Source organism: Aquarana catesbeiana, linkage group LG06, assembly GCF_042186555.1.
Source record: "Aquarana catesbeiana isolate 2022-GZ linkage group LG06, ASM4218655v1, whole genome shotgun sequence".
Lineage (NCBI taxonomy): Eukaryota > Metazoa > Chordata > Amphibia > Anura > Ranidae > Aquarana > Aquarana catesbeiana.
The window spans coordinates 390,712,426-390,723,613 of NC_133329.1; the positions used below are offsets into that span (position 1 = coordinate 390,712,426).

Sequence of the window (11,188 nt, forward strand, 5' to 3'; positions counted from 1 at the left end):
GGCCCAGAGCATCACTCTGATCCACTTTGGAAATGTTGCAGAAAGAAGTGGGAGAAGAGCCGGGATTGTGTATTTATTAAATAACTTAAAAGGAGAATTGGGAGCCCATTTGGCTACTGAAAGTATGCGGACCCGAGAATGCTATTTTCCTGACTGTCTTGCTAATCATCTTGTTTCAATACCTTTAGACCTAGAACAAATTTGCTGTCAAGGACTCCTAATTGTCCCTATCCACATAATAGGCACTTATGTTTTAACCTTTCATATACCATCTGGCAATTAAAATCTGAAAATGTAAATATGAATTGTTGCTGTGAACCATGAAAATTGTGTTTTGTTTCTATTGAGTTGTATTACATAAGAAACATAAACATAGTGCTGAATTTTGTACTTTTCCTGAATTCTAATAAACCACAAAATCACAGTAACAATACAAATACATAAAGCAATATTTATTTCATAAAAATAGACTTTGTTTCAGTATTTTTATGCAGTCATTTAATACTCTTCTCCCTCCTCTCCTTCACCCTCTCCTTCAACGCTGTCAGTGGCAACCTCTTCATAATCCTTCTCCAGGGCGGCCATGTCCTCCCGAGCCTCAGAGAACTCTCCTTCCTCCATACCCTCACCCACGTACCAGTGCACAAAGGCACGCTTGGCATACATCAGATCAAACTTGTGGTCCAGGCGAGCCCAGGCCTCAGCAATGGCTGTGGTGTTGCTCAACATGCACACGGCTCGCTGCACCTTAGCCAGATCTCCACCGGGAACCACAGTTGGTGGCTGGTAGTTGATTCCAACCTTGAATCCTGTTGGGCACCAGTCCACAAACTGGATAGTGCGTTTGGTCTTGATGGTGGCAATAGCAGCATTGACATCTTTGGGCACCACATCACCACGGTACAGGAGGCAGCAAGCCATGTATTTACCGTGTCTGGGGTCACATTTCACCATCTGGTTGGCTGGCTCAAAGCAAGCGTTGGTGATCTCAGACACAGAGAGCTGCTCATGGTAAGCTTTCTCCGCAGAGATTACAGGAGCATAGGTGGCCAGCGGGAAGTGGATACGGGGGTAGGGAACCAGGTTGGTCTGGAACTCTGTCAAGTCCACATTCAGAGCTCCATCAAACCTAAGGGAGGCGGTGATGGAAGACACAATCTGGCCAATCAGACGGTTCAGGTTGGTGTAGGTTGGGCGTTCAATGTCCAGGTTTCTGCGGCAGATGTCATAAATGGCTTCGTTGTCCACCATGAAAGCACAGTCTGAGTGCTCCAGGGTAGTGTGGGTGGTGAGGATGGCATTGTAGGGCTCAACCACAGCTGTGGAGATCTGAGGAGCTGGGTAGATGGCGAATTCAAGCTTGGACTTCTTTCCATAGTCAACAGACAGACGTTCCATCAAGAGGGAGGTGAAACCAGAGCCAGTACCACCACCAAAACTGTGGAAGATGAGGAATCCCTGGAGACCGGTGCACTGGTCAGCCTGAGAAAAAAGCAAAAAACACAGGAGTTGATAACTTTTCTCTAAAGATAATGCTTTTACTATTTATACTCTTGATTATCATGCTATGTTCACCTAGCTAATATATAGTTTCCGACTCTGTCATTAATAATAAGAGAAGGATGCAAGGCCACTTCAACATACAAGAAGGGCCAGAAAATAATCATATCGGCGGATCTACATTCATATAGACAAGAGTACAAAGAGGAGCAGAGGTGCAAGCCTAGCTCTCTGCCTCCTCTGTACACAGTCATATGTTACAAGAGAATAGCACAGTCCTTGTAGAAATATACACTGTATCAAATTCTAATGCTTTTAAAATTTTAGAGGAAAATGTATCAGGTGACTAATTATGGCTCAGGACTTTTACCCTATGCTTATACACTATGGATGAAATAATTGAACTTTGGTGTTTTTATCTCCTAGAACAGTGGCCTCCAAACTGCATCCCAATGGTCGGATGCGGCCCTTTGCTTGCCTTTATTCAGCCCTTGGGGCACTATTCCTCCCACTGATATGAGACACTATTCTGCCAACTGACAGTAGCAATAGGGCACCATTTCTCCCATTGACACCAACAATGGGGCACCATTTCTCCCACTGACACCAACTATGGGGCACTACTATTCCCAATGATACCAACGATAGGACACTGTTCCTCCACCTAATACCAAATGTGATCTTTACTCCCACTGATATCAGGAAAATATCTGTTGGCCACAGTCCGGCCCCCTAAAGTCTGAAGGACAAAAAAATGACCATTTGTTTAGAAAGTTTGGAGACCCCTGTCCTAAAACAGGGGTCTCCAAACTGGGGCCCTTTGCTTGCCTTTATGCGGCCACTGGGGCACCTTTCCTCCCACTGATACAATTGGGTGATTAGAGAGGAGAGCCTGATGTCAAAGAAACAGTTTCACTTGAGAGGGGGCATCCTGTAGTACAGAAGTTTTTTTAACTTACTGCATAACCACTTTAAACCTTCCAATGGGGACACCTGTTCCAATGACAACCATCTAAGAGGTGAATTCTCCTTGATTGATTTTCTCTCATTTCTGGATCTAATAAACTGATGGCAGTTTTAACCCTTCCTTACTCCATCCAAAGATTAAAAAAAAAAAATTGGGGCTATACACATTAAGCTACATTTAACCCACAGCCTAAACTTGGAATGTAGCCCTTAGCACTTACCATTAATTGCATTTTGACTGATTCAAGATAATAAACTATTTAATTTGTTTGAACGAATATTAAAGTCCATTTACAACTATGGCTGTTGGTGACAGACTTTGACTAGTGGGCTCAGGACAATGACATTGTATATCTTATTAGTATAATCCAGTGTTTGTTAACTGGGATGCTATGAGGAGTCTTTAGGGGTGCTATGGAAACAGCCCGATCAGAGTAATCCTCTGTTAGCGCTTGTGCTACATGTGAGAGAACGCACTGTTATCTCCTGTGCAAACAGGAGGCAGAGAGCTATGCTCACCCCCCCCCCCTGCTCCTCTCTGTACTCTTGTCAGTAAAAGAGAAAACTGAGCTGGCTGCCCGCGTCCTGCCAACCAATGACATCATTGGTTGCTAAGGACTTGTCAGCAAGGGTACAAAGAAGAGGGGGGGGGGAATGTTCTGCCTCTTCTGTACACAGGAATTAACTGTGCGCTCTCCCTCAAATTTCAGGAAAGAGAGGGGCTGGGTGGGGTAAATAGCACAACTTACACTTCCTTCTGGCTCTCTCCCCTCTTGGCTGCTGTCACTACTGCTAGAAAGAGGGGGGATTTGAGGGGTAATTGTGCTATTTGGGGGATTTGTGAGCAGGTGGGGGGGGGGATTGTGCTAGGAGGGGGGATATGTGGCGGTTTGTGCTAGGAGGGGTATTTGGGTGTGTGTGTGTGTGGGGGGGGGGGTTGTGCTGGGAGGGGGATTTAGATGGATTGTGCTAGCAGGGGAACGTGCAAAGAAGCGTGTGCGCTCAAATGCACCTCCTGGTGTGAACGAGGGCTGGTATGCCCCAGGATTGTTTGCGATTCTAAAGGGTGCCTTGGCTAAAGAAAAAAGGTTGAAAAACACTGGTATAATCCACATAGATCTAGGTCAGAAACCACTCACCAGTTTGCGGACCCTGTCCAGCACCAGGTCGATGATCTCTTTGCCGATGGTGTAGTGACCTCGGGCATAGTTGTTGGCAGCATCTTCCTTGCCGGTGATGAGTTGCTCAGGGTGGAAAAGTTGCCGGTAGGTTCCTGTCCTCACCTCATCTATAGAAATATGATGGCAATGGGTCAGAAAGTTGCTACAGGTGACAACACTTGGTGGACATCTCACACACCTTTTAATCACACAACATAACAGGCGACCTACTCACCAATCACAGTGGGCTCCAGGTCCACAAAGACAGCGCGGGGGACGTGTTTTCCAGCCCCAGTCTCACTGAAGAAGGTGTTGAAGGAATCGTCTCCTCCTCCGATGGTTTTGTCACTGGGCATCTGTCCATCCGGCTGGATGCCATGTTCCAGGCAGTACAGCTCCCAACAGGCATTGCCAATCTGTACACCGGCTTGGCCAACGTGGACTGAGATGCATTCCCTCTGTGTGGGGTAAATGGTATATGCAGTTAGGATTAGGACAGAGCAGTGCAGGCACACACAGGGTCAGGATGTATAGACTGGTAGAGGGCAGGGCACATATGGGAATGTAAAGATCAGCAGAGCACAGTAACACATAGGCGGATGTATAGATTGGCAAAGTACAGTCACTAACAGGGATGTACAGACAGGCAGAATGTATAGTCACACAGTTATGTATAGACTGGTGGAGCACAGTACCATACAGGAATACATAGATTGGGAAATTGCAGTTACATGCAGCATGTATAAGGCATCAGCCATAACCTCAATAGTTCTTTTTTTCTCATGAAAGTAGTCAGAGTGGCTAATTACTTGCTGGATCACTTTCAGAAGCAGCGGGAGGGGTCTCCCCCCTCTACTGCCACTCGCCGGTGTTTCCGATGGTTCACTTGGTTGGACATAGAGGTTACCAGAGACCAGATATTCTCTGATAGCCTCTATGACACTGGAGGACTCGAGTGACTTTATGACATCACTTCCGGACAGGGGCAGAAGTAAACATTTATTTTTTTGGATCTTTTGCTTTTAAAGGTAGAGAGATTTGAGGTCTTTTTGACCCCAGATCTCTCCATAAAGAGGACCTATCATCCCTTATTTCTATTACACTCCTTGTAATAGGAATAAAAGTGATAAAAGAATTAAAAAAAATTAAAGGGAAAGTGTAAAAATAAAAAAATACAATAAATAAGAAAAAAAAAAATGTAAAGCTCCACCATCCCTCGGTGCTCACGCACAGAAGCGAACGCATACGTACGTAAACGGTGTTTGCACCACATGTGAGGTATCGCCGCGAATGTTAGAGCAAGAGTAATAATTCTAGTACTAGACCTCCTCTGTAACTCTAAACTGTAAAATAACCTGTAAAAATTTTAAAGTGTTTTAAAGCGTGACATGTTAGGTATTTATTTACTCAGCGTAACATCATCTTTTAAATTTTACCAAAATATTATAATGGATTATATATTGTGTTTTTTTTTTTTTTTTTTTTTTTTTTGCATTAAAATACATTAAAAGGATTTTTTCCCAAAAACTTGCATTTGAAAAAACGCTGCACAAATACCAGGGGACATAAAAAATTGCAACAATCTACATTATATTCTCTAGGGTCTCTGCATATAATGTTTGGGGGTTCTAAGTTATTTTCTAGCAAAAAATACTGATTTAAAAAGTGCCAGAAAAGGCCTGGCTGGCAAGTGGGTATAGACTGGTAGAGTGCAATCATGCATAGGGATGTGAAGACAGAGTGTGGTCACACTCAGGAATGTATATATGCACACAGAGGTGTATAGACTGGCAGAGTGCAGTCACAGGTAGGGGGATATAAAGAATTGTAAATTGCAGTCATACACAGGGTTGTATAGGATGGCAGAGTGCAGTCACACATAGGGGGATGTATAGGATGGCAGAGAGTCACACATAGGGGGATGTATAGGATGGCAGAATGCAGTCACACATACGATGTATAGGATAAGATAGCAGAGTGAGGTCACACATAGAAGGATGTATACAGTAGGATGGGAGAGTGCAGTCACACATAGAGGGATGTATAGGATGACAGAGTGCAGTCACACATAGAGGGATGTATAGGATGCAGAGTGCGGTCACACATAGAGGGATGTATAGGATGCAGAGTGCAGTCAACACATAGGGGGATGTATAGGATGACAGAGTGCAGTCACACATAGAAAGATGTATAGGATGCAGAGTGCAGTCACACATAGAGGGATGTATAGGATGCAGAGTGCAGTCACACATAGAGGGATGTATAGGATGCAGAGTGCGGTCACACATAGAGGGATGTATAGGATGCAGAGTGCAGTCACACATAGAGGGATGTATAGGATGCAGAGTGCAGTCACACATAGAAAGATGTATAGGATGGCAGAGTGCAGTCACACATAGAGGAATGTATGGGATAAGATTGCAGAGTGCAGTCACATAGGGGGATGTAAAGGATGGCAGAGTGCAGTCACACATTATAGGATAATATAGCAAAGTGTGGTCACAGATAGGAGGATGTATAGGATAGCAGAGTGCAGTCGGTCGCTCACCATGATGCTGAATAAAGTTGATCTCTCCGGGTTCCGATGGGTTAGGTGTTCGGTGTGGAGTGGTCACTGTCCCCTCTCTCTTCTCTCCTTCATATATATAGGAGTTAGTGACATCAGCGTCCTTAGTAACAGGAGGGAGGTGGAGGGAGGTGGAGGGAGCCTGGGGCAGGTGACACCATTGTGTGTTGTGGAGAGAACACAATCCTGCCTGGGAGGGGCTGCACTCAGCACAACACAACTGTTACCAGGTACAGAGAGTGACCCCCCCAGAGAGGGGACACAGATCATTACATGGAGGGAGATAGAGAGGGAAAGGAAGGAGGGAAGAGGGCAGATATGGAGGGAAGATCACTGGGAACGTTGAAGAGAATGTTACATATGTGATGATAAACAGGAAAGAAGAAACAAAATATTTACTGTTACACTTTCTTTGTAACTATTTATTTATAAATATTAAAAATACACTGAGATCACTTCTGTGGACATAACTAATGGTATTCTGGATTTTAAACAGTTCATTAATGCTGGGCACACATTTTCTGTTTTTACTATTATTTTAATTTAATTAAAAAATTGTGCGGTTGAGCGGCGCTGTACCCAAATAAAATTGATGTTCTTTTTTACCCCCACAAATAGAGATTTCTTTTGGTGGTATTTGATCACCTCTGCAGTTTTTATTTTTTGCGCTATTATAAAAAAAAAAAAGACTGTCAATGCAGACCCCCTTCAGTATAAACATCCCCCCTCAATGCAGACCCTCCTCAGTATAAACATTCCCCCTCAATGCTATAAAAGGGCTATAAAACATCCAATAAAAAAAATTTAATGTATTCATATATTTAGGCCAATATATTCTGCTACACATTTTTGATAAAAAAAAAAAAAAAAAAACTCCCAATAAGCATATATTGATTTATTTGCGCAAAAGTTATAATGTCTACAAACTTTGGCATAGATTTATGGAATTTTATTTTATTTATTTATTTATTTTTTACTAGTAATGGCTGCAATCAGCGACTTATAGCTAGTGGCGTCACTAGGGTTGGTGTCACCCGGTGCGGAAAAAATTGGTGTCCACCAACTATACTCCCCCCTCAGTACAGACCCCCCTCTCTCAGTATAGACCCCCCTCCACTAAGCACAGATCTTCCTCCCACAGTATAGATCCCCCTCCCTCAGTACAGACTCCCCCCCAAATACAGACCCCCTCCATAAGTATAGACCTCCCCCTCAGTACAGACCCCCCTCCATAAGTATAGACCCACCCCTTACTAAATACAGACCCCCCCATCATATAGACACCCCCTTAGCGCAGACCTTCCCCCACCTCAGTGCAGACCTCCCCCCATCAGTATATACACTCCCCATCTCAGTTCAGACCTCCCCCCATCAGTATACACCCCCCATCTCAGTTCAGACCCCCTCCATTAGTATAGACACCCCCCCCTCAGTGCAGATTCCCCCATCAGTATAGACCCCCTTAGTGCAGACCCCCCTCAGTATAAACATCCCCCCTCAATGCAGACCCCCCTCAGTATAAACATCCCCCTCAATGCAGGCCCCCCTCAGTATAAACATCCCCCCTCAATGCAGACCCCCTCATAAACACCCCCTCAATGCAGACCCCCCTCAGTATAAACACCCCCTCAATGCAGACCCCCTCAGTATAAACATCCCCCCTCAATGCAGACCCCCCTCAGTATAAACACCCCGGTCAATGCAGACCCCCCCCTCAGTATAAACACCCCCCCTCAATGCAGACCCCCCTCAGTATAAACACCCTCCCTCAATGCAGACCCCCCTCAGTATAAACACCCCCCTCAATGCAGACCCCCCTGGTTCAGGCCTCCCCCATGAAAACTGACTACAGTGTATCATGGCTGCTGAGTCCTAACACCGTGGTCAGTTTACGGACCTCCGTCATCCCTAGCTCTCCTGTCCTCCTCTATGCTCTCTCAGTCTCTCCCCCCTCCCTCCCTGCCTGTCTGCTCCTGTGTCAGTTACCGCCCCCCTCCCCTCCTGCTGCTGAAGTTTGATTTAATGTTTTATCCCATCCTGTCTGTTGAATAATCCTATGTGCCCCTGTGTCTGTGTTTTATTAAAATAAGCCGTTCTTTACCATATCTCAGAGCGCCGAGTGCCGCTCACATGACTGGCCGCCTCTCTCCTCCCTGCCTCCTCCTCCCCTCCCAACTGAAATCAGCGGGGAATCCTCAGCCCCGTCCGCTGCAGCTGTCAGACGGGGGAAACGAGAGAGCGTGGGTCACGTGAGTGGCGATCGGTGCAAAAAATAAAACCACAGACACAGGGGCACATAGGATTATTCAACAGACAGGATGGGATAAAGTAGAAGAAGTGGCTTAACAACTACTTTAAATATATATATATATATATATATATATATATATATATATATATATATATATATATATATATATATATATATATATATATATATATATATATATATATATATATATAATTTTTTGTGAATATGTTTTTTTTTAATCTATAATCTATATTTCTCTGATATAAATGGAAAGTGCTGTGTAAATTTACTGTGCTATATAAGTACCTGTAATAAATAATTAAAAAATAAAATACATTTCTTGCCCCAGCAAAAATGACGTACCTCCAGCTGCCTTCAACCCTCTGATGATGCATCACAGCGCATGTCCTGTAGATTGCCCCGCATCATGGGATGCATCATGGGATGCATGACATGACTATCCCAAGAGGCAAAACGCCAACGCATCATCAAGGGGGCCAGCAAGGAGCATCATGGAGCAAAGCATAATCAGAGGGCCAGCAGGGAGCATCAGGGAGCAAAGCATAATTAGGGGGCCAGCTGTCTCTTCCTGGTTCTTGTAGCCTGCCACATGGTGATGCACCACAGCACATCTTCATCAGGGGGTCATCTGAAGGATCCAAAAAGAAATATCCAGCTTCCAATGATGTAAAAGAGGAAGATGGTGGTGGTGCGGGACCAGGCGCACAGATTCAGGTCTTAACTAGATTTTCTATTAATTATTCTTGGACTGGATATGCTTGAGTAAAGCAAGGGTAGGCCATCCAGGGCATGTTAACTGTCCATAGTCCTGGCTTATCCCTGTAGTGTTAAAGCGGAATGTAACTGTATCTGAGCACCACAAACTGAAAACTCTATTTCATTCATATTCAATATTCAAAGCAATCTCACCCATCCATCCATGTCTCCATGCTTTATTTTATTGAGAAATCACTTTGCAAAACACCTCTCTAGCATTTCTAGCCACTGCCATCTTGAGTAAGGGTAGATGATTCATGCAGCATTTACTTCCCAGAATCCATCTGCCCTTAGCTCAGGCATGCAGGCAGGAGAGTGTGCTTAGCGGAGAAAGAGCTTCCTCCCCTCCTTCAGATGAAAGAAAAAAAAATTGTCCACGAAAATTCCTGGGATGTATGATATAATTTTTTGCCTTGGCCAGAAACCAGAAAACAACTGAAGAAATGTAAAAAAAAAAATAAATAAATAACGTTAAGAACAAGTAAATATAATATACAGTACCTTCCTATCTATTTACTAATGCTAGCAGCATAAGAATTAATAACTTAGTTGTAATTTCAAATGGACGGACTTGAAATATCTGGGTACCTTCATTCTTGCGGAACTTTCGCCTACTTTTGACCTTAATTTTCCCTCACTTCTTCATAGAGTAGGTACTCAGTTGGAAAAGTGGCACACAGGATTCCATTCTTGGTTTGGGAGGTGTAATATTATCAAAATTCGCATTCTACCAAAGTTTTTGTATTTATTTCAAGCTCTGCCTATTGTTATACCTATGAACTTCTTTAAAAGGGCCCATGCACTCTTTAATGGGTTTATTTGGAAGTATAAACATCCAAGAATTAGAAGGTCTTTGTTGATTCTTCCCAAATGTATTGGTGGTCTGGCACAATCCCAGGTGTTGTCATAACGGCTGATCCATTTTGATTACTTCTAAGATCATTAGACATCTGCATGAAGCACAGCCATTGCCTCTAATGCCGCGTACACACGACCGGACTTTTCCGGCAGAAAAGGTCAGACGGAATCATTTCATCGGATATTCCGATCCTGTGTGGGCTTCATCTGACCTTTTCTTTTTAAAATACTGATGGACCTAGAGATAGAACACGTTTTAAATCTTTCCGACGGAATCAATTCCTATCGGGAAAACCGTTCGTCTGTATGCTATTCCGACGGACCAAAAAGGACGCAAAGGCAGCTATTGGCTACTGGCTATTTAACTTCCTTTTTCTAGTCCCGTCATACATGTTGTACGTCACCGCGTTCTAAACGATCGGACTTTGGTGTGATCGTGTGTACGCAAGTCCATTTCAGCAGAATTCTGTCAGAAAAAATGTCAGCGTTTATTCTGACCGAAAAACCAGTCACATGTACGCGGCATAAGACCACTTTGAATTTCTGTTGTGGCGTTATAATTACATGGACTTATGTTGTCTTAACTTTTTTGTGGTGGATTGCTATTGTTTGTTTTCACCTTTATTATTTTTCATTCATTCACATCACTGTGTATGTATTATGAACATTTTACCTCTTATGTATACTTGTACGGTTTACATTTAAGATATACTCATTTGCACATTATTTATTTATGTCACTATATTGTATTACTTTTTGCACATAGTGAGGACACTGATGATATGCAGTATATGATCACCTGTCCATTTTCATTTTCCTTTTTTCACCCTTTTAGTGTGCATACACTTTTGGCACGATAATTTGCAATTTGGGATCGCATATGGGTTTATCACCTATATTTATAACTTCATTATTACACACCAGTGATACGTCACTGTGTTTACAGATTGTGATGCTACCTGTCTATCATTAGTATCAGGTGACCACGATCAAGACATCCTTTTAGCGCTACACATTTATTCTACATATCTCCTTACAATTAGTCTAATGCGCTGTACACACAAGCGGACTTTTCGACTGGACTGGTCCGACGGACCGAATCCGTCGGAC

General features: G+C 43.5%; 1 protein-coding gene across 1 annotated transcript; it reads right to left on the minus strand.

Moving 5' to 3' along the window:
- Positions 1–437: 437 nt before the first annotated feature.
- Positions 438–6,324, minus strand: LOC141147173 (tubulin alpha-1D chain-like). The gene is made up of 4 exons (XM_073634330.1): positions 6,175–6,324; positions 3,862–4,084; positions 3,606–3,754; positions 438–1,482 (listed from the first exon to the last, which is right to left on the minus strand). The coding sequence occupies exons 1-4, from the start codon at positions 6,175–6,177 to the stop codon at positions 499–501; spliced, it is 1,359 nt and encodes a 452-aa protein (XP_073490431.1). The 5' UTR covers positions 6,178–6,324; the 3' UTR covers positions 438–498.
- Between the last annotated feature and the right edge of the window lie 4,864 nt (positions 6,325–11,188).

Coding starts and splice junctions, on each gene's coding strand:
- LOC141147173 (XM_073634330.1), bottom strand. Junction 3,755..3,861: donor CCTGGAGCCCACTGTGATTG/GTGAGTAGGTCG, acceptor ATATTTCTATAG/ATGAGGTGAGGACAGGAACC. Junction 1,483..3,605: donor TGGACAGGGTCCGCAAACTG/GTGAGTGGTTTC, acceptor CTTTTTTCTCAG/GCTGACCAGTGCACCGGTCT.